We start from the raw sequence: 23,704 nt of genomic DNA, 5'->3' as shown, positions 1-23,704 counted from the left end.
TCCACAATACTGCACAATTCCAACTGGGCGCCCTGGGCATCGGGCTTTGTCGGTCATGTACGCATCAGACAAACAAACTATCACAATCAAAAACCACGTACGCAGAACAAGTGGAAAATGACTGCAGTCGAAGAAACATTTTTTACTCTAACGATTTTGCACTGCACAAAATTTGGGAAGCAATCGCCAGCAAGCGGAAAATAAATACTACAAAATAATTCTTCTAAATCTGAAGTAAGCATATATAATCTGATTGCTGAGAATTAACGCATTCAATGGTGGCTGATTTAGTCAGTTCATGGTCAATCTGGCGATGGTTTTGGCGATAACAGAAGTACGCTGCTTCGAAAATGATTAACAAACGGAACCGGAAACGAACCGGTAATGTGCACCCGAGAATCGCATTTTGGCAGAAACCACCGGGGCTTTTGCTCGCACATGACTTTCCTAACGTGCCATGATAGATCCCTGGATTTGATAAAATTTGTAACCAGTAAGCCCGGTTTCGGGATTCAGCAGACAAGCGTAGTGTGCATACCAACAAACAGCGGTTTACTACAGGTGCTCAACGTAAAACACCGTATCGATTTCTTATCGAATATCTCAATGCAGTTCATCAAGTTCGCTGTTGTTAAAACTCTTTATCGTCGTGCGCTCATCTTTTTTGTAAGATTATAAATCTGGAAACCGCACTACCTTCTGTTCGTAGAGTGTGCGGTGACAATATATCACGGACCCTGGACAAGCGGTGAATGCTCCGGGCCAGACCAGCCAAGACCACATCCTAAAGGTCAAGTTTATCGAAATGTTCTCCGTTCACATGTGCAAAGACAACTATGTCAGGGGCTCTGATACAATTCTGCTGCCAAAAATATGGTGTGAAAGTACATAGAGGGGCACTACATTTGTAGCAATTATGCAATCCAATACTGCAGTACAACTGTACGACTAGGCATATATATCAGCATAAGCTTCTTGGGCCGTGCGGATGTACGCTTCTTTTTCCTCATCTGTCATCCGCGCTACAATCTCATCGTTGATATCATGGAGCATGTACACCACATTCCCGACTTTAATCCTTGGCGCATCCTCGCCATCCTCCATGGGGTCATCTTGCACATCCTCAAACTCGTCTTCCGATGCCGGCTCGGGCCGCTTATCTTCCTCGTACACGCGGGATTCGTGCCGCATCAGCGTTAACATGACTTCGTCATCTTTCATAATCGCTTCCGGTTGGTCTTTGACATCTATCTCCGTGGCAGCCTTCTCTTCCGCGAAGACGGTACTCTCCGTCAGCCATACCGGACGCTCTTTGGCCTTCTGGCCCTTGCTCTCGGCCTCTCCGATTGTAATGGTGATATCCTGGGTAGGAACGTAATTGTACACGGTGCTCTTGGTGTCGTCGCTCCACGAGCCGGCCGCCCCGGGTTTGGCTGCAGCCTTGGCCGCGTTGGCCATGGATTCCGCCATGTCCGCTTGAAGTTCGGCGGGGGTGAGATTGAGGCTGTCGATTTCGTGTATGAGATCAAAAAAGGCACTGGTGGACTCATTGAAATGAGCCATCATCACAACTTGGGATTCTTGTGCGGGAACCACCTCTTCATCCACTTCTCCACCACAGAAGGTGCACTTGAAGCTCATTGAAAAGGGATCCAAAAGCTGCAAATCAAAAATAATTTCCATAGATTTTCAAAGGTGTTTACGAAAAAACCCACTGCAGCATGTGGGAAATCATGAAAGAGATACCTAACTGATTCAAATTTCTGTTATAAACATTTGCTCTACCGCAAATGATAAATAATTTTTAACGACGCGTTACACCATAATGAAACCCAGAAATTCGTAAATTATTTCCTACATGTGCAACTCTGGTGCGCAATTCATCACTGTCTTCGCGTACACAACATTAGTTCAGACTTCAGAAGCAGAAAAAAACTTTAATATTGTTTACTATTTATTGTATTTGCGTAAAGACCAACATAATTTACAGACCTGGTTGACTTCCAAATCCGAGAAAGTTTTCTCACAGTCTTTACATTTAAAGGATGCCCGGTTGGCTGTATTGCGCTCTTGCGTCTCCACTTTCTTGCGGACCAGCTCCAGTTTGTATTTCACCATATTGAGCAAGGAAGGATATTCGATAAAATAGTAATTACAACGCGAGCTCTGTCCGTCTTCGCCCGTTTCCACACCCATCTTCGTTTTAACAATCTGATCAGCCTTCAGGATAGCCAACAGCTGTCGCAACTGTTTCTTGTCCAGCTTGACTAGATCGCACAGGACGTCTTCTTTAACCACAGACAGGCTGCAGAGAATATCCGCAATTACGCCGTGCTCTTTGCCGTAGAATCCGTGCACCACCATTCTGGCCAGCTGCTTCACCTGGTATGGAACTGTGGACGCAGCGCCTGCAGATCGGTTGTTTTCTGCCATGTGGAATATCAATCATCAACAGGGTGGAGAGCCAGCAACCTGAAATTGACACAACAGGTTAACAGTTCAGAATTCTGAATGTGTTACCATCGGTATTGGAAACACAATGATAAATCTCTAAAGCGAGAAGTAAAGCAAATACACAGAAAATATGAAATGAAATCGAAGCCAAACCAACCTTACTCCACCTAGAACATCGTTGTTACGGTCGCAGATGCCTACGACTGTCAGAAACTGGCCGAAATGCGAAGTTCGCGACTTCGCACAGCCAGCGATCACACCTTAATCGTTACTGCCAGAAACAAATCACAAATGTTCCAAAAAATTTCTAAACCAACCGATCACGATAAAATCATAAAGGTTGGTTTCTTTCACTTTAAACTTCACAAATCAAACTGGCAATAAATTAAAACCAGTACAATGTTTCCGCATTCAGCATTTCACAATAATAAACACTGGCGATCTCATGCCTCGATGGTTGGTGATCTCATGATTTTCAAGAACCGCAAAAGGAATTTTAAAAAATACGTTTGGATTTCTGCAACTGCGTCACTGCGGTTCAGACACTAGTAGTGTAACGAAGTGCACAGAAGAACCATTTTAACAAAATTGCCCTTAATAGTATTAATGGGGCGCCAACTTTACTGCTCGGCGCTATTCACTATCCAATATTTCATATGCTGCTTCAGCTTGCATGTTTACAGAGCGCGTTTAGCACTTTTGCGTCGCGGTATCGCTTTTATATCTGAAGTACGGTATTATTTTTTTAGCTTGCCCAAGAACTTAAGTTTTGTCCCCATACTTGGATAGTTAAGCTTACTGCCAGTATTGGTCTGCAATCCGATCGTTGGAAATGTCGTTAGCGGACGAATTGCTAGCGGATCTTGGAGGCGATGGCGGTGTGGAGGATGACGCCAATGTTCAAGTGCGTGAAATCACTGGAGATGAACCGATGGACACTGGAGAATCTGCGGATGGTCCCGACGATATATACAAAATTGCAAGACTCAGCAAAAGTCCAGAGGTAGTGTAGTTTCCCTTATTGTTAATATGATGACCGGCTGCTTAAACCTTAAATTGAAGGCTCGAATTTGTTTTTCAGCTTTTATATATTATATATATAATTAGGAATTTATTTCTTTTTATTTCTGCGATTGATCCCCGGCGCTATTTACAGCTCGCTGAAGTTATGGATAGAATTCACAATGGTCCACGAAATTCTGCTCGAACTGAAGGTTAGTCGGCTAAGAATATGGACAATGAAAATTAATTAGTTGAAATAGACGTTTAAGTTTTTAAATAGGGACCGGACCAATGGAAGCGGATCCAGAGTATCAGCTGATCGTCAAAGCCAACCAGCTTGCCGTGGAAATTGACAACGAATTAAGTAAGGTGGCAAATCATAAACACATGTTTTCTCGTGTATTGCAGTGCATATTTTTTTCCCGTTCTCGCAAATTGCTTGACTGTTTGCTTGAAAATGAAATTTTCTACAGTTCCTGATTCCCTAAGAAATTATCAACAACTATTAGTGCATTCGCCGTGTGCGAATCGTTTCGTCAACATTATCTGATTATCTGTCACCGATTTTGCAGATATCATTCATAAATATGTACGGGATCGGTATTCAAAACGATTTCCGGAGCTAGAGAACCTGATCCAAATGCCGCTGGAATATGTTCGAGCTGTGCGAGTAAGTAAAGATTCGAAAATTTCCCGTTTTCAAGTACATAATATTCATTCAAATTTTCCAGTGATAATGGGGATTTTTGTTTTTAGGCTCTTGGAAATGATGTGGATCGGGCAAAGCAGAACGAAGAACTAGCCAAAATCCTTTCTCCCGCGACCATTATGATTGTTAGTGTGACCGCATCGACTACTACTGGGTAAGTGAAAGAAAGGACTAGATTGGAAGGCACTTGCAAAGTTGCAGTTACGTATGAGCCCCGCTCATGTTTTTCGACGACGGTGATCCCTTTAAAGTTTAAAACACGAAGTGATACGAATAAGCTTGTATATTTTTGTTGCTGTGAATTTGTGTTGTGTTATAGAGAATGCCTTTCTGAGAACGAACTGCAAAGCATCAAGGAAGCTTGTACCATCGCAGAAAAACTGAACCGCGATAAACTCACAATTTACGAGTATGTTGAATCTCGTATGTCGTTCATTGCGCCCAATCTGTCGATTATTGTTGGATCCTCGGTTGCCGCCAAGCTGATGGGTAATTAATTTTTAAACCTGAACACTTTTATGTGACTGTTATAGACATTTTTTTGTGGGCTTAGGTATTGCTGGCGGACTACGGAACCTTTCAAATATGCCATCTTGCAACATCGAATTGCTAGGAGCTAAGAAGCGTGGCCTGTCTGGGTTTTCGCAGGCCACTATTATCCCGCATACTGGAGTCATCTATTATAGCGATCTGGTGCAGGAATTACCTAAGGTGAGCTTTGATTGTATTTGCAGCAATAATCTCAAAACAATTTCCACAACAGTGTTACTGTCTGTTTTGAAATTATTGGAAAGTACCTCATATTTTTGTTCGTTTTGTCGTTTCTGATTGTCTAAAATCTTGGGTATCAAGGTGGTTAAATAATAACACTGCATACTGCATCAAGTTCGGTAGCAACAATGTTGAGAAAAATGAATTGACCTTCAGGTCGGTGTTGTTTGAATTTTGCCTTTTGGCATTCTTACTGTTATTTTCTTATACAGGATTTAAGGAAGAGGACAGCTCGCTTGATTGCTGGCAAGTGCGCTTTAGCTGCCAGAGTGGATGCTTTTCATGAAGCACCGGACGGCTCGATTGGTCTTGGACTGAGAGAAGAGATTGACAAAAAAATGGATAAAATGCAAGAGCCGCCGCCCGTCAAGCAAATTAAAGCGCTTCCTGTTCCTCTCGACGCACCCAGAAAGAAGCGCGGCGGTCGACGAGCCAGAAAGATGAAGGAGCGACTGGGAATGACTGACATGAGAAAAGCAGCTAATCGTGTGACGTTTGCAGAGGTAAGATGATGGCGTCGTTTGGTTTCGGTGTCAGTCTTTACACCCCCAGGTTCTTTATTTCTTGTTCCTTTCTGCAATTTAATTTCGTTCCCTGTAGATCGAAGAAGATGCTTATCAAGATTCGGTTGGATATTCCGTCGGTCAGTTAGGCAAGGCTGTGGGCGGGCGCATCCGCGGACCTCAAGTTGATAATAAAACTCAAGTTCGGATCTCAAAAACACTTCAGGTATGAAAGTTTTGGAACTCTTTTTTTCTCTGTTGGATGTATACTTCGTTTATGCGGCATTGTAATGTTTTGTTTATAAAAATCTTGTCATTACGAATTACGAAAGTTCTGTTTTTTTAATCTTTCTGCTTCAGTTCCTGCTTTTCGAGGACGCGGTTTTTGTAGAAACTCATGTTGTGATATGCAAGATTTTGTATTGCAGAAAAGCCTTCAGACTCATCAGACCTATGGTGGAACGACAACCGTTCGTCGCCAAGTGGCTGGCACGGCTTCCAGTGTGGCCTTCACACCTTACCAGGGAATTGAAATCGTCAATCCACAAGCCGCTGAGCGATCTGGAACTGCCACTACCAACAAATATTTTGCCAGCACATCAAAATTTATTCAAGTTACAAAAACGCCGGTACAAGAAAATAAATAAAACCAGGAGAAATCAAAATCTAAAAAATGAAGAAGGATTTCCTGTTTTCCGTTCATGTTTTCTTACGCTGTTTATCCTTGTATGTCATTCTGTACAATGTCAACGGAAATCTGTTTCGAACAAAATTGTACTCAATCGTCAGCAGTTACCAGAACTTCGGGAATAAAATCTAACGAAGTGAAAATCCTTGGGGCAGTTTGGATTTGTACTTGGCCATAAGACTCTTGAATTTGGCAGGATCGCTTTTCTGCACCTCCAGAAATGCCTCGCGAAGTAATTTCATTTTCAGTGATGGCCAGTCCATTTCCGTCTCATTATCTTCGTCGTTCGCGTTGCTATGTTTTTCGGCATCCAAATCTTCATCGCTCTCATCATCATCACTTTCGACACGTTTCCTTTTGCGGCTGCTTTCCTTTTCGCCTGTTTTCTTGTTGCTTTGAGTCAGACTGTCGACCACCTCGGGATACAAAGGACGCATCTGGTCAACCAGCAGATTAAAGGCACCACTATTCAGCTTGGACAGAGTGGTTAATTCTTTCTTGTTGACTTTCAAATGCATCTTCGTTGCGGCCAAGAACACCGCCGCGGCCACATTCTGATCTTCTCGGACACCTGCCATAAACAGACATAATTAACACAGAATCAACAAGTGTTAAAAAACCGAAATCTATCAGGTATCACACTCACTACTGGAAAAAATAAAATCGATTCTCTCGCAATCAACATCCCTCACATCCTCATACACAATCAATTACCAACCTTCGAAATTATGTCCAAAAGTGCTTTTAAAAGCTGTCAACAACTTGATCGCCAAGGGAATGCACGTCTCCACACCCTGGAGAATAGCGATTTCTTTCACCGACACCGATGTGTCCACTTGCAGGAGTTCTCCAGCGTACGCAACATATCTGTCGAAAACTGTTTTCGACACCCCGGTAAGCTTAACAGCTTGTTTGCCGGGGAATGTGTGGTTGAGCTCCTTTCCAGCCAGCATACACGCCGCCACACATTTCATTTCATGACGGTCGCTTACCGGATTCAGTTTGGATCCATGGACTTTAATCAGTTTAAAGTAGGTCTGAGCACGCTTCACTAGCGCTTCTTGCTTCACGTTGGAGGCATCGCTGGCAAGAGTGCGTACATACCGAACAATATGTTCGTCTTCTGATTTAGCAATTGTCTTAGTCGCCATATGACGATCGAGATACTTAGGGAGAGGACCGGAGGATCTCTCCAGTATGCAGAAGACCACTTGGCACTTGGAACTCACAAAAGCAAACACTCTGCAAATTACCAAAAGCTCACACTAAGTGACTAATCATAATGAGTATTGGATAGCAGTTACTAGTAGTCTAGTAACTGCTATTCGTTTGACGGTCACGGTTTACGACGATTGCGTAAATATTATAATACACTCCCCAACATCCTCTACACCAAATATTGCAGAAGATTGTTTTCTAGCAGTAATAGTACTCGTACTCGTATTCAGGTTTGCCGTTTAGTTTTCAAGGTTGGAATAATCAGCCGTCCAGAATTTATAACAAAAATAAAGGGTTTCCGCGCTCGTCGTACTTGATAAAGAGCTATCATCTCGCCAAGGTAAACTCCCTCCGTTGGGGGGTTGTAATAGAAGTTCCGATTTGCATTGCATGCGAAGTTGCGTCGACTAATTTTTGTCGCCAGGATTAAGAATGTGAATAAATTATTAAGAACGTGAATAAATTATTAAAGAAGTCCCGGCTTTATTTGTATCTAATTAGCAGATACATCTTTGCACCGATAGCTTTCGAAACAATGGGCCCTTGGGGACCGTCCGCTATCGCCATTACCAAATCACTGGGCAAACGACTCGAGCAACATACAGGCGAAGCCTGTTCTCACGAATTTTTACGCCAAAGATTGTCACTGGAGTCTTGAGATACAGCGCGGCAACGCGGCATCGGTTACGGGAGCGATGGAAGGAGCAGAAAAGTATAATGAAATTTTGATGTTATAAGGAAATGTCGATGTTTTCAGTTATTATAAATTTACGTTGTACCACAGGTGATACAAAGTATCAATTATTACTTCCAAATTTCCAGTAATAATGAATTCATAAGTTCTATTTCCGCAAACTGCGCACAAGAATAAATCTAAACCAGTATGCTGAAGTCGAACAACATTTCTGACCTAGGAGGAAGCGTATATTAGTATAGCGTTCACTAGTAAATTTTAGAACGGCCATACGAAATTCGCGATACAGACTTAAAGGTCGGAAGTTGGGTCGGGCTCGGGATGCTTACCGGTAACATACTACAACAAAAGGTTTTGCTTCCATACTCAGTTTATCTTTATTGGTGGCGGTGTGTTTCCCCCGGGTGTGGGTTGTAAATCTGATCCCGTCGGTCTAGCGAGTACAACGACTTCCGGTCGAAAGTCCCAGCTGTTGGCGGACATAGACAAAATCAGGCGTGATATCCAGGAGGTCTTGTCGGGCGACGTACGTACGGTATCCGGTATCATCCCATTTCGCCAACGGGACATTTCGCCAACCGGGTGATTTGCTCCCGTTTACTGAACTACAGTACTTTGCTATAAGACATCGTATATATGCCATTGGCATTAATGCACACGGCTCAACGCTGCAATGACGTACAGATTCTACATCGTATAATGTGATTCGAAACTGAGCGGCACATGAACAATTGCTGATGTAAATGAGTTCGATTCGAAATCATTACTCAGTCATATGCATATTATGAGCAAGGCTGATTAAGCGTAAAATCGAACCCTCAGTGCCACTTCTTATATGCGCACAGAAAAAGCCGTTGGATAATCTTAAATTTCGTATTAACCACAATTTTCCAGGTTTTTGTCTACGTATTTACATAGCAGGGCACAGATAATTAACTGCCTAGTTAATTATGACGGAAATAACGTTTTCTTTACCAACCGCAAAGGCAAAGTGTTAAATTACAAAAGTTATGAGTATATCGAATTCTGGAAACGCGCAGAAGACAGAACGGAGAATTGTCAGAACTGGCGTTGCCGAGAAAGGGCCCACTGCAGTGCTCGTTTATATTATGCCGATGGCGCAGCTGTTGAGCGCGGCCAGCATTCTCATGCCCCGGATGTCATAAAGGTTACTGCGAAATCAGCCAGACAGGCGTTAAAGGTTCGTGCAACCAATACAGTGGAGCGACCACGGCAGATTATTGATGAAGTTCGCGCCGGGATGCCTGTATATGCTGCAGTAAAAATGTCTTCTTACAACGCTCTTGCCAAAACCATTGGACGCCAAAGAAAAGCGGAAGGTATCCCTACCGGCCGTGTAACTTGCTTGGCGGATATCGATGGCAGTTATTTTCTGAAAGAAACAACGCGCAATGAATCCGTGCTAACTGCCGATACTGGTGCAGAAGACATTCATCGGATTGTTGTGTTCGGAGATCCGAAATGCTTCGATTATCTGGAGAGAACAAATGTTTGGCTGAGCGATGGCACCTTCAGCGTCAGCCCGCCTGTTTTCACGCAGTTGTACACGGTGCATGCTGATGTTTGTGGTGCAACGGCTCCGCTTATTTATGCGTTGTTGCCAAATAAATGTGAGCTCACTTATCGACGCTTTTTCACAATTATCCGTGACGCACTGATGCAGAAAAGTGGATCTGAAGAAGTCGGACCCGAACACATGTTGATGGATTTCGAACAGTCGGCTGTCATTGCGTTCCGAAATGTTTTTACCACGTCAAAATTAAGAGGTGAAATTAACATAATATTTTTATTAATGGAATAAATTGTAATTTTTTATGCAGTTTAAGTAAATATTAAAACATGAAATATTCAGGTTCTCTGTACGTACTTAATTTTCTTGAATTTTGTTGTTTTGCAACAGCTGTTATTATTTGTGCTAATTGTTATTTTTGTTTTTATGATTACAGATTTTTAATCAGTAATTATAATTATTTTAGATCGTTCTTATTTAGTTGTTATTGAGTGGCATTAATTAATACTAATTTGTTCCCGCACTTATGTCACGATTTTCAAAGGTTATACGCCGTTGCTAAGTTACTACTGCTGTTAGTGAAAGCAGAAATACTATTAGCATTCATTGATGATTAATAATTCTTGTCACTTAATCTTGATTATTAACTATTATTAATTTTTTTTTGCAGATATAAAAATTTTGCAAATAATTAATTTACAGGTTGCAACTTCCACTTCGGACAAAGCCTGTACCGGAAACTCGTTGCCCTGGGACACGGGCCTATTTATACAGAGTTCAACATTTCCTGTCGCATCGTGCCGGTACAGGATGTAGAACGAGCGCTTATTGAACTCCTGGACGCGCCATTTTTCCGTTCAAACACAACGATGTGTTAATCGAGTACTTGAAAACAACATACGTCGGCGAAACAACAACTATGTTTCGAGTAACCGGTTGTCGCATTAAAAGGCCTCTGTATCCTGTTGAATTTTGGAGCTGTGTGGATAGACTTGAGAGGGATATTCACCGTACGACCAATCGCCTAGAAGCTTGGCATCGCACGTTTTCTGATGTCGTTAATAAAGACCATCCCGGCATTTATCAATTTTTCAACCTACTGTGTCGGGAAATTGTTCACCAGCAAACAGAGGCAGCTTCACGCATGGCAGGTGAAATTCTAAACAAAGGAAGCAATACCTGGAGGTCACCAAGCGGCTAAAAACGTTGCATCCAACTACGGGCAAATCGATACGATCAGCTATTTGAGATCGGTTGCCATTAATCTCGAAATCATGTTGTAAGGTTTTCATGGTCAAACTGCAGCGTAGCAGCTTGTCTTATAATTCGGACTTCATATATATTTTGAGTTTTGCATTTCCGCCGAATTTAGTGTTAGAAGTAATCGCTTTTCGATACGTTCCTGCTAATATATTTTGAGTTTTGCATTTCAGCCGCATTTGGTGTTAGAAGTACATGTAATCGCCTTTCGATACGTTCCTGCTAATTATTTTACCTTGCATGGCAAACGGTCAGTTAGGGTGGAATGGGGAAATATTTGTAAATATTTTTCTGTTCTTGTTGTAATACTACAACGTGTGAATGTGCTGCAGTACGTATGTATTTATTGTACATTTAAAATAAAAATGCATGTAAAATGTGCTGCTTTGGCCAGCCAAGAGTGCCATATGCCAATTGTCCTGTAGACTAAGGCGCTAAACGTAAAGTACTGTAGGCTAAATATCCTGTAGGCTGTTGGCGAAATGTCTGGTTGGCGAAATGTCCGGTTGGCGAAATGTCCGGTTGGCGAAATGGGTGGTAGCCCGGTATTAGAGCCCTGCACGAGCCGAGCCGCTCGGCTCGGCTCACGAGCGCTCGGCGCTCGCGAGCACTTCGAGCGAGCAGGCGTCGTTTTGCGAATTTGCGAACGAGCTGAGCAATAGAAAAAAAATTGCGAACGAGCCGAGCGAGCAGGATGGTCGGGTGCGAGCAATCGCGAGCCTACAGGCTGACATTGTGCGAACTGGAGAAGTTTCTAGTACTAAATTACAATGACCGACCTGAAAACGATCTTAAACCACCGTCACCTTCGCGCTTCGCGCGAAGTGATTTTCAGTACCAACTTTTCTAGACCGGTTGGGACTCCGGACTAACTTTTGATATTTTGTACTCGTAGCCAACAAAAACATTATTTGACGGGTTTATGAACCAGTTGAATGCTTCCTAAGAAAGGCGCATTTTAATTTTCGAGCATGCATTCTATTATACGTATTTATTTCAGGCTGAATTACGAAAACTACATCCAGTTGAAAATTAGAGAAATGTATTAGCGAAAAAATGGAAAACTGTGATGAAATGGACTACCAGTATGGAGATATAAGTGATTGTCTCTGAACATCCAATTACACTTACTGAGTTTTTGTGTTGGTGAAAAGTTTGGTATAATTAATTCGTGCAAAAATGTTGATACGTAAATTTTTGCCGATCTCACGAGCGAGCCGATTTGCCAAAATAAAATTACGAGCGAGTTGAGCGAGCGGAAGCAAAGAAAAATTTGAAAACGAGCGAGTTGCGCGAGCGGCGGTTTGGGCGCGAGCGAGCTGAGCGAGCAGGAAGTTTAAAAAAGCAGAAACGAGCGAGTTGAGCAGCACTTTTGCTGCTCGTGCAGGGCTCTACCCGGTATCCTGTCCGTATTTGCGTACAGCTTAGTGCTGCATGCTCTTCGTTCCCTGGAATTTAGGCACATTAGGCTGCGATTCGCTTTGGCCTGTATTTTTATCGTTTGCCGCAATCGGTTCATGGATCATTTTCTCCAGTTGTTAGCTTGTGCACGAACTGCATGGTCTGCACTCTGCGACTGCAAAACGCGATCGCTAAGAAAATTAATACCTTACAATCAGATTGAGATGCACTTCGTAACTGGCTTATCCGCAATTGCTTTGCCAGCTACTCGAGGAGATGATCCATCAGTGCGTCGCATTACCTGGGATATGTTATTGATTTGCCCCTTCCGCTTCTTTCTTCGTGGGTGTACGCCGCATTGAGTTCGCTAAATTAAACATGTGAGATTGAGCATGGATTACTAAATTATACTGAACTTAACAGACGTTTTACTTTTGTCTAACGTCTTCGTCTAGCAGCTAGTGCTTACTTTAGTGTTAATAACATTAATTTTTGACAGTTTTTGCATGGTAAATTATTTCAGAAAGTAAGCGTGCACGTGAAATAATAAACACCTGTAGGTGATGTGGACAGATAAATTATGCAATTAATTACTGAATCGTTACCACTTGCACAGATTGACAGCATTGATAAAATGCCGGCGGCTTTGGATAAATTGAATGCCGTGGATTCTGAAGTGAAGGAACTCCGTAAAGAAATCGAGCAGTGTTAGTACTAAATTTTTTCGTTCCATTGCTGAAAATTGTAGAAGTGACGATCGTACTGGAACGCATAATTGTAGTATCGAAACATGTGATTGGAGCACTTGGCAAACTGGAAGCCCGACTGAACGGCCTGTCCCTTGCTCCTGCCTCTGGTGCTACCCAGGATTCCACACACGCTAAAAAAGTGGCTGGGGATGCCGACAAAAAGGAAACAACCGAAAAGAAAGATAACGATGACATCGACTTGTTCGGCTCTGATGAAGAGGAGGTATGATATTTTAGCGGCATTGTAAAGAAACACAACAAAAGCACTTTTGTGTATGTAGTTAGAAATTTTTAATTATTCGCTGATTCCGAACATTGCCGGTGACAGTTCTGATTTAGGTTCATATGTGCTTTCTAGGAAGATCCCGAAGCTATCAAGCGTCGAGAGGAACGTCTTGCCGCGTACGAAGCGAAAAAGGCAAAGAAGCCTGCTTTGATCGCCAAATCTATGATCATTCTGGATGTTAAACCTTGGGATGACGAAACTGATGTGAAAGAAATGGAAACCAAGGTACCCGTATTCTTTTCGACGTTTGTCGGTTAAAATTCACTTGCATGGTTTCCTCCGTGTTCAACAACAATGGTTATACTACGGTTACAAATTCCAAAAACAACCAAAATCATTCCCTTCCCCAAATGTACTTCTGCCCGGCAAAGTGCCTAAAACTGCATAATAAATTGTTATCGTATTGTGTCCATACTCGTACTGGAGGTTGACTGAAACAACTAGGGTAGCAGCAGATGTACAGAGTACTCGTACTGCAGACTTGATACTATACAGGCTAATACAGCATATCAAGTTTTGCATGGCTGTATCCTTTTGTTCCAGATTTATTCCACATTACACTTTTTAAATTCCTTTAACAACTTGAAAGGATAACACCAAGTTCACAACACAACACCGTCAAACAATACATCTTACAACGGATAACATGCAACAAAGCTAGTTCGAAGATGCTTCAACGCCAAAATTAAACCTTTGAACATTGCGTACAAAAATACCCAGCTGCTATTTTAAATACACAAAAATACTTCTACAAGACATGGTAAAATGTCAGTGAAGAGCTGCAATCAACATTAGAGAAAAAACTGCAAAAAGCTGCCAACAGGCTATCTTAACAATATTCGAAAAACTGCAGGGGCAACAAACGAAGCAAACAAATAGCAAAATATCAAAACAACTTTTATTCACATGGAATGGCCCATAATCGATGAGAAAAAGATATCAACCGGAATCATACAGTTTATTTATTAAATAGACTAAAGCGTTTAAATTTCGAATCTCTTGTCTTGTAGAGCGTGCACGGAATTTCAAAGGGGAATTCTGTTTTAATCATCATTTGAGTGGCCTTCCGGAATCTACACCCAGGTTATATCTGTATAGCTTGAGTTAGCGTTGTCGGTATGACCCAAAACACTTTCCAGATCATTGAAAATATAATCCGTAAATTCGTCCTGCGAATGAACACCAGAAGGAACATTATCACATGCACACCGCATAGCATACGATAATACCTACCGGACCACAATCCATGGCGGAAGTCTGTTGGGGTGGTAAAGCTGGGGCAGTAGCTGCTCCGCCTGAGGTAACATTCATCGCATTGACATCCCATCCCTCATTGTACAGCGATAATTCGTCCATGGTCTGAGCAAGATAGTTTTCCGGTGTTCTGGGGGTACTGGCACTGAATCCTGAATCACCGCTTTCTTGGCGGCCGTGATAACCGCCCAGGAAAGGATCAGTCTGTCGCATACTAGCCACTGGAGACATTGGAGAGCCGATATCGTAATCTCCGGGAGTACGTCGCATACTGGCGTCCTAATTAGAACATCCTTATACACAGCCACATTTATCGATTAACTGTTGCATATTCGTTAAAAAGATGTCGAAAAGGTAGTAGTTACAGTACAGTATTAAAACACGTACAATACGTACTGTCCATCAGCAAACTCCGTTAATGATTATAACGTGCCGTATTTGTTATAGTTACAACCAGCGTGCGACAATGGTTAAATAAAAATTTCTTGTTCAAATGCATACCCGTAGTTGGATCTCATTATTATGTTAAATACTGTATAATAAGAAAATCCTTGCAATGATATCAAGTTTTCAGCAAGCTTACCGTCGGAGATTGTAAAGGATGACCCATCTGCAGATGCATATTCATCTGCTGTTGTTTATGTAACTGCTGCAATCGAACATGGCAAAAATTAAATGCGAAGTTTTCAGGCCGTTCAACATCAAAAGACAACTACATAATTATACAGATACTACCAGCATAGAGATAAACCAAGTCAGTACAAACAGGAATTGTTACAAAATAAGTAAAATACAATGTATAAAATTAAAAACTAGAATTATTAGAAGAAACGATGCATTTTTCATAATAAACTTGTATCTCTAGATAGCAATCAATAAAAAAGAAAATCCAGTGTATCATGGAAAATCCGAATTATTAATATACCGTACGTAATATTGTACTGTAAAAATCAACAGCGACAGCGCAAGTAAGACTGAAAAGCTGCTATGAAACTGATAAACAAAAACCAAAATAAGCTAGTAGCACGCATTTTCCATTTCCAGTTAGTTACTGACACTTGACTGTTAATAACATACTCTGTAGTGTCTGTACCTGCTGTTGAATTTCTCTTCGACGCATTTTCAACATTTCACGCTCCATCTCCAGCTCCGTGGTGTAAAGCGTGTGTCCTTGCTGTGGCAATACAGCCGTCTGAGACGGACTTTGTTGCTGAACGTGATGGGAAAGGCTCAGGCCAGCTGCTCCGGCACTCGGTTGCGAATATGCACTGTTAGTAAATGAACTGGATAAAAAATTCATGCGCTGATTATGGCCCGGAATCGCATTAGCATTCACAGATTGGGAAAACGAATGCTGTGGTGAGTGCACCGGTTGGTTGCTGCTGATCGGTCGCGCATTAGTCGCTCCAGAAAACATTCCATTTTGCGCAAAACCATTTTGCTGCGATAAGGTTTGACCTCGCTGCTGTCGATTATAGACAGAAGACTTCTGAACCTCCTCAGCTGCAAAACAAAGAGTCAGTAAATTCACACCGCAGTTCGCCTTCCATTATACAATTCAATATTAGCAGTTTTAAAATTATATTAATGGAATGGTAACGAGAACACTACAATATGCTAATTTCTTATAACTTAATTTTTTGTATACTTAATTCATATTTACAGCTGAACGCCTCATGCAAGATGCGCATAACGTATATGTACAGTAGCGGGAAAATGCCGCCCGTTAACCGCACAGGTATACCGACACCTGATTCCTAATGCCTTCTATCAGTAATTTTTCTTGTTTTAATTTTCTACGTTATCTATGCGCAAGCCATGCGCATTTCACTTCTTGGTAAGCATTGCCAAATTATTAACCGAACAATACATTAGTGTTTCCCATACCCCGCGATCAACGGCAAACTTACGTAAACGCGGATCAAACCAGCTTGTCGTTTTCGTAGTGTGATCAACAAAATAAGTTTCGCCATGGTCGTCTTTCAACTCCGCCCAGCCGTCTGGAAGAGGTCCAAATAACTGGTCGCGAATACGTGGTCCATCGGGTACCACTTCCGATGTGTATTTACTGCAACAAGCACAATTGGCGGTAAGTTTTTAAACAAAAAAATCAGCACGGCACTTCACAAAGCGATATTTGCAGATATCTGCACGTCGGAAGTGTGTAAAAATGTGCGTAGTTGGCTCACTTTTGAAATATGATCCGTCCATCCGGTAGATTACTGGGAAAGTACTGGGGCTGGGAATGCGGTACGGGGACACTTTTCTGCCGGAAGTGATTATTAACCGGAGTAGCAACCTGTGGAAGAGGTGGGCGTGCTTGGCTGACGGAAGAACTAGAAGACTGCGGAGGAAGAGATAAAGTCTGTGTAATAGATGCCGGGGATGAGTGAGATCGCATATGCACACCTGCGTAAAATGAAATAAAGCTACAGCATTATTTCTGACTTCGCTTCTGTCTCCAGCACTAGCGTAGCCTACAGGCTACAGCGGTGCATTTGCTTAGCTAATGATGCACAACACTTCCGTCAAGGTATATCTTGCTTCCGTTGTGAGCTTATGCAGATTGTCACAAGTGGCAATATCGCACAAAAGAATAATTATTTAGATAGAATAATTATAGTAATACTTATGTGAAATTTATCGTAGGTCTTCTAACCGCGAAACTAACCGTATTTATAGCTCTGTATTCGCTAAACAATAAGTAATCTATAACAGCACTGTGAAATATTGGTATTTACAACTGACTAAGGATTCACAAAATACAAACATTCACTATTTTAAGAAGTTAGACTTTAGTACTTACATGGCTGAGGATTGAGTGGTTTGTCCGTTTTGGGCTGAATGAAAAAGCTAGCAGGCAGATTTCGCGCACGTAAAGGCACTGTGTTTTGAATTTTGGGATTCTGCACTCCCGCTTTGAATAATTCATCTAATATGCCATTTGAATCCTCGCGGATATGAATAACCTGATTAGGACCCTCGTGGCGGGTGATAATGTGTGATCCACTCCCTTCTTCCGCCATGATGTAACGATATTAGACAAGCCTGCAGTAGTTTGTGCAAAAAGATTAAAATTTCCGTCAATTCGGTCAGCAACATAAACGGTACTAGCAATAAGTACTAAAATCCACCAAGCAGCTAATAGTTACAACAATAATAACTTAAACAAAATATTGTGTTAATTTCTAATTGTCACAGAAATTTACCCGCAATTAATCACCCGCGACAGGAAGTACAATGTAGTAATCGGATCAGTATGTGCAAATTAAACAAGTGCAACAAGTGATTTGGTGTAACAAGTGCCCGTTACAATCCCCCATCATGCGCTGCACGCACTCCCCTTATTCTCAGGATTTCACTACACTCACATCAGTTCATCTTGGCACTGACTAGTGGCTAGCCTGGCTACCGCGACTGCTAAACCCTAGCAGTCTCAATAATCTTACACCAAGAAAGCCATAATTGCTGGGAGGTAAAAGGTCTTTCTCTTGGCAAATAGTCAGATAATTTGACTCCTTACCTCTGGTTCTGCCTGTCTCGCTTTCTTCCTCTCACTTGTCCTCGTCTCTCCAGTGCAGTCAAACTCGCATGCGATCAGGGATTACCGACTACGCCACTACGGCAGCTTTCGTAGTCCAGTTCCAGTCATATACAACCAGCAGAGAGTATCAGTGCTGGCATGCCTGAGAAAGTAAATTCAGCTTCGATGTCAACACCGAGGTCAGGAAACAAGATTCATGCTGCTCGCTAACAGAATATTTACAGCCAGATTGCTTGGTATAATTTCCAGTGCATAATAAGACGGACTTCCCCAACAACAAAACAAAATTCAGATCACGGTATTGGGGAGGTAACTTCAGCAAATAACAGTTCAGCATCCATGAAAGATCATGGCTGATAACGGAACACCAGATAACCGTAAATCCATAACCATTACATTTTGTTCCAGTCGTGATTAACAGGTGGAAATTAGCGAAAGAACTCCAAACCGCTGTTAAACTATAACCATTACGAAATTACAGCAGTGGTGTTATGACTGTTATCCCGCCAAAAGTTTACTAGCCTTCACTTTTTTTAAAAGCGCGAACTGGGATTTCTCAATTAACAATTGCTCGGTGAAGGCTCATAACAATTTTATGATTTTTACCAACGAAACCGTATTCTTGCTCTACCAAGCAGATTAATTTTCGTAAAGGCTTGATATAAACCAACAGTGAGCAACAGGTCCGTACTCCGCACAGTGGTACGGTACTTATAACTTATGAGATGAGAACTCACGTCAGAACTGATTATTATTGTGAAAAGTGCAATGCGATTTCGGTGCTGCTTCCCACGTGGCTCTCTGGCTAGCTCAACCGTAAACCACCGCTTAAAACACGTACGAAGTACTTGCTTTACTGATTGTGAAGTTTACTCGTAAGGAACGGTACTTTTATTAATAATTCATATTAATATGAAGTTGCTCTAAAAGAACTAGTACAGCGGTGTATAGTTTTACTGCTAGAAATGTATAATATTGTACCTACAATTTCCTGCTTGAATAATATAAAATCAGAATTTTTGTAAGTACATAAAAATTAAAAATACATGTCTCTTTCATTAATACTGTGTTTTGACAAGTTTAAGTGCTACTGTACTTTAACATACACAATATTAAACGCGCAGTGTGTTCAATGTTCTCGTACAAAGTAGATAGTACGTTTTGATTAACTTGTAATTAGTAATTAGGTACGACTGCATCAGTTTTTAAAAATGAAGACGTGCTGTTCAATATATAATAATTACTCAATTATCAAATAATTACAAAAATAGGGTAGTAAAATTTATGTCAATATCAGCAAAACGCCCAGTCTGTAGGCAAAACCCAGATGACAAACTTATCTCTGTTCTATTCTAGTTCCGTGTTACACTGGAAATATAGATAGTATTTAATTGTACCGTGTACAAAACACATACATACTAGTAATTAACTAAAAATATAAGCACTTTTATCATAACTTTTTTTTATTAAGATTTTACGATTTTGTCATCATCGTTTCCATCGTCTGGGTACAAACAATGGATTTTGTTTTGAACTGCTTTGTTTGAAATCTCACTGGAATTTATCATAATTATTATCATACACCGTACAATACATAACGTACTAGTGCATACAGTACTATGTACCAGTAGAAGGCTTTAAATTTTAGTAAGTTAGTGGTGAAAGTTTACTGTATAAGTTTTAATCGACATTAAAAACAATTCACAACCGTACCGTCCTGCTTGAAGTTCCAGTTCCAACAGGCTAAAAACTGACAAAAAGCAATTTGGTCAACGCTTGCTGACATTACAATGCAGCACACTACTACACGTAATACCACTTATACAATACTATATAATTAATTTTAAAAGATACAAATACAAGCAATCTTTTTAGGTTAAGTGTCAGCCAGCATTCCGAGACTCTAGGGCTTGCTCACGGACGGCAAGCCGAAATGAGTTCAATTCCCAATCGGATACAAAAAAACAAGAATAACTAGACAAAGCCTGGACTGCGCCGTAACATTACTAAGAGTCAAGAAATACTTGCAGCTTGTTTACGTATTCTTCATCGTTCATGTCGTCCTGCTGGCCCATGGGCCAACGCTCCATCGTTGCTTGAAAGTCGGCCCACATCTTCTCCTCAGGATACACCCAATTCCCAGCTTCCGCAAAATAATCTGGTTCGCGCCCCATCTCGGGGATGTGTGAAAACTCTTCGGGATGCTTGTCAAGGAGTTCCTTAATACTGGCCAGCAGTTTTTTTCTGCGTTCGCATGCGTCACTCTGTTTCGGCAGTTTCACGCTGTTGGACAAGTCGGATGCGGCAGCAGATGCCTGGGAGGATTTCAGACCTAGAGTATGTTTTATGTAATCATCTCTATATAATTATCACAACCTTTCAAAACAGCTCAGATCAAATAGCGCGATATCTGGACTTGATACCTTTTGAGGAAGTCCCAGAACTACGCGCGACGGCAGACCGATCAGAATGAGGCTCAACGACTGCGTCTTGCAATTTGTGTCGTTGGGCCAACGATGGCTTTCCATAGCCGCTGCTCCAGCTGGAAGGCTGTTTCTGACCACTGTTCTGGAGCATCCGAGGACGAGGTTCCTTTCCGTTCAGACCCTTGGCCTGTGGCATCTTGAATACGGGATCAGGGCCACTGGAGACCGAGGAAGGAGTGTTCATCTCTACAGCAACGCGAGATAACAGCAGCAACGTACACTACCATCTGATGCGTGAATCGAACTGACGGTGAGAAATCATTGATCGAAGACCATGAGTACTGTACCTGTCAATGTGTCAGCGTCGCGAAAAATGGGAAAAGAAGCCATTGTGCCGTTCAGTCTTCCTGCGACAGCGGAGTCGTTATGAACTTTCAAACACCTATTGTAAGTATTGTTAAATTAATGTTTTCACCACTCAAAGGTTCGCAAAATATCGGCAAATGTAAAGGTTATCGCTTGTTTCCCGTCCACAAAATTTTCTTCCACATAATAATGATAACAGCCTCAAGCCTGTGAGATTTGAGAGCCTGTAAGATTTAAGAATCAAAAGAAATTTCGGGATCAGGTCTTGGATAACAAATGTCGCGAGTGAGTGCTAACAAACAAAATCTTGAACGTGTGGGCACTGTGGGCATGCAGATAGCCGTATGGTTGGGCGGTCGAGTCAAGATACCAATAGCAGGACAGGACACCATACCGGAAAAGAATATTAAAATTGTGATGCCTGATCTGAGTGGTACGTATTTCTGTCTTTTGAACTTTTCTGTCTTTTCGTTTGATTTATCTAGACTTCATCACTGTTTGTTTATTTTCGAAGTTTAAATAATTGTTAGGTAAGTACTATACATAATAATTAATGATAATAATACTGTGTTTCTACACCAAAATGCTGCACCACTATTTCTTTGTTTGCATGACATGGCTCTCTTTGCATTCTATTGCTATGGTGTGCTTTTGGTTTGGTTTAGCGATTTTGTTTTCTGTGCAGGCTTGCCATTCGGAAAACCGGAAACCCATCTTTACCATGTCCAAGGTGCCATCGTTTTTGAGTGCATCGGGAAAAATCCATCGCAACTGCATCTCCGGCGTTTATCCAGCATCGAAAACAGAAAGGCAGACAGTCTCTGAAGAGAAAGTAAAATGGAATTCCCCTTTTCCGGACTATAATCCTCCAAATTATACTTCCGACAAGCTAAAAAAAGCTCCCTACGCGGATCCTGAAATTGGGTAAGCCTTTAAAGCCTTAAGATTGCCTTTAAAGAAGTGTACAGCAATCGTTAAGCAGCCATGAAGTGGTCAGGCGTATTGCATCTGTGAATTTAGTTAACGTTATTTTTGTTTGTCATTTCATTGTCATTCATGTGTTATAGCGTAATAAGATTTTCTTCAGTCAAGTATTTCACCTTCTGCCCATTGGGGCTTTTTGTGCTTTGATTTTTTTGCACTTGATTTTTTGGTACGCTTGGAATTTTTGAATTTTTTCCGAACTGGATTCCAGACTTCGAATTTCCAAACTTCAATTATTTCATACATCTGTGGTTTAGTGACAAGGAATTCCAGCCTCGCTGGAATGCACAAGACGGTCTAATTAACCGGAAAAGCCACGAAGGCGATTATTTGGTTGTTGATGAATATCCACAGAATCCAGTGGGCAGAACAGGCTTGCGAGGGCGTGGGAAGCTTGGCCGATGGGGACCAAATCATGCCGGTGATCCCATTGTGACACGGTATGACTAGTCTTACCAAGCTGTTGCGTTTTCTTAGAAAGTATGTAATTTTGAGTGTGCATGCCAAAATAAAAACGGAACAGAGTTTTGCATCTATTGGTGTGCATATTAAAATTCACTGCAGCAGGGCTGAAATGTCTGATGTTTTTATTTTAGCGCTCTCTTACGTTTGATTTACAGGGTTGGGTCGCCGAACTTGCAGATCATGTGGAATATTTGTTACATTCACAATTTCACAGTATGATGCATTAACTTTAAAGTTTGCCAACTTGGCCTTTGTAGGTGGAAATCGGACAAGCATGGAACCACTCATTCCGACAGCCAACGAGGAAAGCGTATTTTGCAGTTTGTGTCGATACAGAGAGGTGACAGTGGAGAATGGGCTTTTCCCGGTGTACGTCTGCTGAATTTGTTGAGTGAATTTTTTGTATTCATAGCATTCATTTCTTTGCTGTTGACCTGGGTTGTTCAAGATGTGTGGAATTTCAGGGTATGGTAGATCCAGGTGAGAACGTGGAGGAGACAATCAGACGGGAATTCAAGGAGGAGTGTATGGACTCGGAACAGCTGACGGAGGATGAAAAGTCAACCAATAAAAACTTGGTGGAACAGTTTTTCAAAAATGGGCACGAGGTAAAAAACTGCGGGTGGGGCGATGAGTTTAAAGAGTACGAGATGTTGTAACACTGATTTCATTCATTATTGTTCCGTAATTAGTTTTATTGGGCTGTAAAATTTCGCTCCAGTGACTGATGAGTGTCACGGGAATTTCAGAAAGGTTTTTAAACACAGCACTATGGAAAAATACAATAGTTTTATGTTGCGTATTTGTGGTTAATAGGTTTATCGTGGTTATGTTGACGACCCAAGGAATACGGACAATGCGTGGATAGAAACTGTAGCTGTTAACTACCATGATGAAACTGGTTCAAATTTGGGAACTCTAACTCTGAAAGCTGGTAGTGATGCAAAAAATGTACAGTGGAAAGACGCGACTGCGGATCTCAAGCTGCATGCAAACCACTCAGAAATTCTGCAGAAAGTGGTAGAGCGACTTGGGGCGCAGTGGTGAAAAATTTTTTGCGCATACCGGATGGGTTATTTTTTTGTGATCGATAGTTCGAAAAGTTTTTAGCATCTCGGCAGTGATGACACCGATGCGCTTTTTTTGGCTTTTCCTGTTGTTAATTTGGAGATTTTACAATAACGGCTGGTTTAACTCTGTGGTTATTACTCCATCTGATATTTTATTTCGATACCTGCCTATAGGCTATTCGTAACGGGAAAGTTTTATGGGGTTTTCATGAGTAAATTTAATGATGCTACAATATTGTTTCGTCTGTAGTTGTACTGTGAATACTACCGCATCTCCACATTATATCTATATTTGGATTGTCCATCGAATTTGCATAATACACAATTGA

At 41.5% G+C, this 23,704-nt stretch overlaps 7 protein-coding genes across 8 annotated transcripts; 3 read left to right on the top strand and 4 right to left on the bottom strand.

The window, feature by feature from the left end:
- Positions 1-749: 749 nt before the first annotated feature.
- On the bottom strand, positions 750-2,941 carry LOC129585815 (general transcription factor IIE subunit 1-like). Its single transcript, XM_055478689.1, has 3 exons — positions 2,612-2,941; positions 1,993-2,472; positions 750-1,659 (listed from the first exon to the last, which is right to left on the bottom strand). The coding sequence occupies exons 2-3, from the start codon at positions 2,431-2,433 to the stop codon at positions 949-951; spliced, it is 1,152 nt and encodes a 383-aa protein (XP_055334664.1). The 5' UTR covers positions 2,434-2,472; positions 2,612-2,941; the 3' UTR covers positions 750-948.
- A 186-nt stretch (positions 2,942-3,127) lies between these two features.
- Positions 3,128-6,259, top strand: LOC129585976 (U4/U6 small nuclear ribonucleoprotein Prp31-like). Its single transcript, XM_055478939.1, has 10 exons — positions 3,128-3,457; positions 3,611-3,668; positions 3,737-3,820; positions 4,029-4,126; positions 4,213-4,319; positions 4,485-4,654; positions 4,719-4,876; positions 5,149-5,439; positions 5,537-5,665; positions 5,868-6,259. The coding sequence occupies exons 1-10, from the start codon at positions 3,287-3,289 to the stop codon at positions 6,084-6,086; spliced, it is 1,485 nt and encodes a 494-aa protein (XP_055334914.1). The 5' UTR covers positions 3,128-3,286; the 3' UTR covers positions 6,087-6,259.
- On the bottom strand, positions 6,032-8,421 carry LOC129585978 (uncharacterized). 2 transcript variants are annotated; one of them, XM_055478942.1, is made up of 3 exons: positions 8,406-8,421; positions 6,846-7,369; positions 6,032-6,698 (listed from the first exon to the last, which is right to left on the bottom strand). In XM_055478942.1, exons 2-3 carry the CDS (start codon positions 7,276-7,278, stop codon positions 6,256-6,258), a joined length of 876 nt encoding a protein of 291 aa, XP_055334917.1. In that variant the 5' UTR covers positions 7,279-7,369; positions 8,406-8,421; the 3' UTR covers positions 6,032-6,255. The 2 variants fall into 2 exon arrangements, with proteins under 2 accessions (XP_055334917.1, XP_055334916.1); XM_055478941.1 differs by lacking the exon at positions 8,406-8,421 and adding an exon at positions 7,566-7,644.
- Positions 8,422-8,430: 9 nt separating this feature from the next.
- On the top strand, positions 8,431-15,120 carry LOC129585979 (probable elongation factor 1-delta). The gene is made up of 5 exons (XM_055478943.1): positions 8,431-8,565; positions 12,848-12,938; positions 13,013-13,203; positions 13,339-13,491; positions 14,277-15,120. Exons 2-5 carry the CDS (start codon positions 12,866-12,868, stop codon positions 14,322-14,324), a joined length of 465 nt encoding a protein of 154 aa, XP_055334918.1. The 5' UTR covers positions 8,431-8,565; positions 12,848-12,865; the 3' UTR covers positions 14,325-15,120.
- LOC129585977 (transcriptional coactivator YAP1-like) lies at positions 13,885-18,790 on the bottom strand. Its single transcript, XM_055478940.1, has 8 exons — positions 18,044-18,790; positions 17,327-17,568; positions 16,710-16,929; positions 16,431-16,588; positions 15,614-16,023; positions 15,104-15,169; positions 14,500-14,799; positions 13,885-14,435 (listed from the first exon to the last, which is right to left on the bottom strand). Exons 2-8 carry the CDS (start codon positions 17,544-17,546, stop codon positions 14,340-14,342), a joined length of 1,470 nt encoding a protein of 489 aa, XP_055334915.1. The 5' UTR covers positions 17,547-17,568; positions 18,044-18,790; the 3' UTR covers positions 13,885-14,339.
- A 946-nt stretch (positions 18,791-19,736) lies between these two features.
- LOC129585725 (uncharacterized) lies at positions 19,737-21,175 on the bottom strand. The gene is made up of 3 exons (XM_055478537.1): positions 20,838-21,175; positions 20,488-20,736; positions 19,737-20,396 (listed from the first exon to the last, which is right to left on the bottom strand). The coding sequence occupies exons 1-3, from the start codon at positions 20,878-20,880 to the stop codon at positions 20,071-20,073; spliced, it is 618 nt and encodes a 205-aa protein (XP_055334512.1). The 5' UTR covers positions 20,881-21,175; the 3' UTR covers positions 19,737-20,070.
- A 100-nt stretch (positions 21,176-21,275) lies between these two features.
- Positions 21,276-23,608, top strand: LOC129585724 (ADP-ribose pyrophosphatase, mitochondrial-like). The gene is made up of 6 exons (XM_055478536.1): positions 21,276-21,386; positions 21,542-21,780; positions 22,098-22,280; positions 22,563-22,674; positions 22,770-22,913; positions 23,122-23,608. Exons 2-6 carry the CDS (start codon positions 21,578-21,580, stop codon positions 23,350-23,352), a joined length of 873 nt encoding a protein of 290 aa, XP_055334511.1. The 5' UTR covers positions 21,276-21,386; positions 21,542-21,577; the 3' UTR covers positions 23,353-23,608.
- The last annotated feature ends 96 nt before the right edge of the window (positions 23,609-23,704 follow it).

The sequence above is a fragment of the Paramacrobiotus metropolitanus genome, unplaced genomic scaffold (assembly GCF_019649055.1).
Source record: "Paramacrobiotus metropolitanus isolate TYO unplaced genomic scaffold, Prichtersi_v1.0 Parri_scaffold0000018, whole genome shotgun sequence".
Taxonomy (NCBI): Eukaryota; Metazoa; Tardigrada; class Eutardigrada; order Parachela; family Macrobiotidae; genus Paramacrobiotus; species Paramacrobiotus metropolitanus.
Note: the sequence above shows the minus strand (reverse complement) of the source record. Positions and strands in the feature narration are given on the sequence as shown.

Coding starts and splice junctions, on each gene's coding strand:
- LOC129585815 (XM_055478689.1), bottom strand. CDS start 2,433: ATGGCAGAAAACAACCGATCTGCAGGCGCTGCGTCCACAGTTCCATAC. Junction 1,660..1,992: donor CGGATTTGGAAGTCAACCAG/GTCTGTAAATTA, acceptor TTTGATTTGCAG/CTTTTGGATCCCTTTTCAAT.
- LOC129585724 (XM_055478536.1), top strand. CDS start 21,578: ATGTCCAAGGTGCCATCGTTTTTGAGTGCATCGGGAAAAATCCATCGC. Junction 22,281..22,562: donor GGTGATCCCATTGTGACACG/GTATGACTAGTC, acceptor TGGCCTTTGTAG/GTGGAAATCGGACAAGCATG. Junction 22,675..22,769: donor GAGAATGGGCTTTTCCCGGT/GTACGTCTGCTG, acceptor GTGGAATTTCAG/GGTATGGTAGATCCAGGTGA.
- LOC129585725 (XM_055478537.1), bottom strand. CDS start 20,880: ATGGCTTCTTTTCCCATTTTTCGCGACGCTGACACATTGACAG. Junction 20,737..20,837: donor CGACGCTGACACATTGACAG/GTACAGTACTCA, acceptor GCGTTGCTGTAG/AGATGAACACTCCTTCCTCG. Junction 20,397..20,487: donor TTCTGGGACTTCCTCAAAAG/GTATCAAGTCCA, acceptor AACATACTCTAG/GTCTGAAATCCTCCCAGGCA.
- LOC129585976 (XM_055478939.1), top strand. CDS start 3,287: ATGTCGTTAGCGGACGAATTGCTAGCGGATCTTGGAGGCGATGGCGGT. Junction 3,458..3,610: donor GACTCAGCAAAAGTCCAGAG/GTAGTGTAGTTT, acceptor CGCTATTTACAG/CTCGCTGAAGTTATGGATAG. Junction 4,320..4,484: donor ACCGCATCGACTACTACTGG/GTAAGTGAAAGA, acceptor GTTGTGTTATAG/AGAATGCCTTTCTGAGAACG.
- LOC129585977 (XM_055478940.1), bottom strand. CDS start 17,546: ATGGCGGAAGAAGGGAGTGGATCACACATTATCACCCGCCACGAGGGT. Junction 16,589..16,709: donor GGACGGATCATATTTCAAAA/GTGAGCCAACTA, acceptor TGCTTGTTGCAG/TAAATACACATCGGAAGTGG. Junction 14,436..14,499: donor CCGCCATGGATTGTGGTCCG/GTAGGTATTATC, acceptor GTTCATTCGCAG/GACGAATTTACGGATTATAT.
- LOC129585979 (XM_055478943.1), top strand. CDS start 12,866: ATGCCGGCGGCTTTGGATAAATTGAATGCCGTGGATTCTGAAGTGAAG. Junction 12,939..13,012: donor CCGTAAAGAAATCGAGCAGT/GTTAGTACTAAA, acceptor GCATAATTGTAG/TATCGAAACATGTGATTGGA. Junction 13,492..14,276: donor TGAAAGAAATGGAAACCAAG/GTACCCGTATTC, acceptor CTTGTCTTGTAG/AGCGTGCACGGAATTTCAAA.
- LOC129585978 (XM_055478942.1), bottom strand. CDS start 7,278: ATGGCGACTAAGACAATTGCTAAATCAGAAGACGAACATATTGTTCGG. Junction 6,699..6,845: donor TTTTGGACATAATTTCGAAG/GTTGGTAATTGA, acceptor TGTTTATGGCAG/GTGTCCGAGAAGATCAGAAT.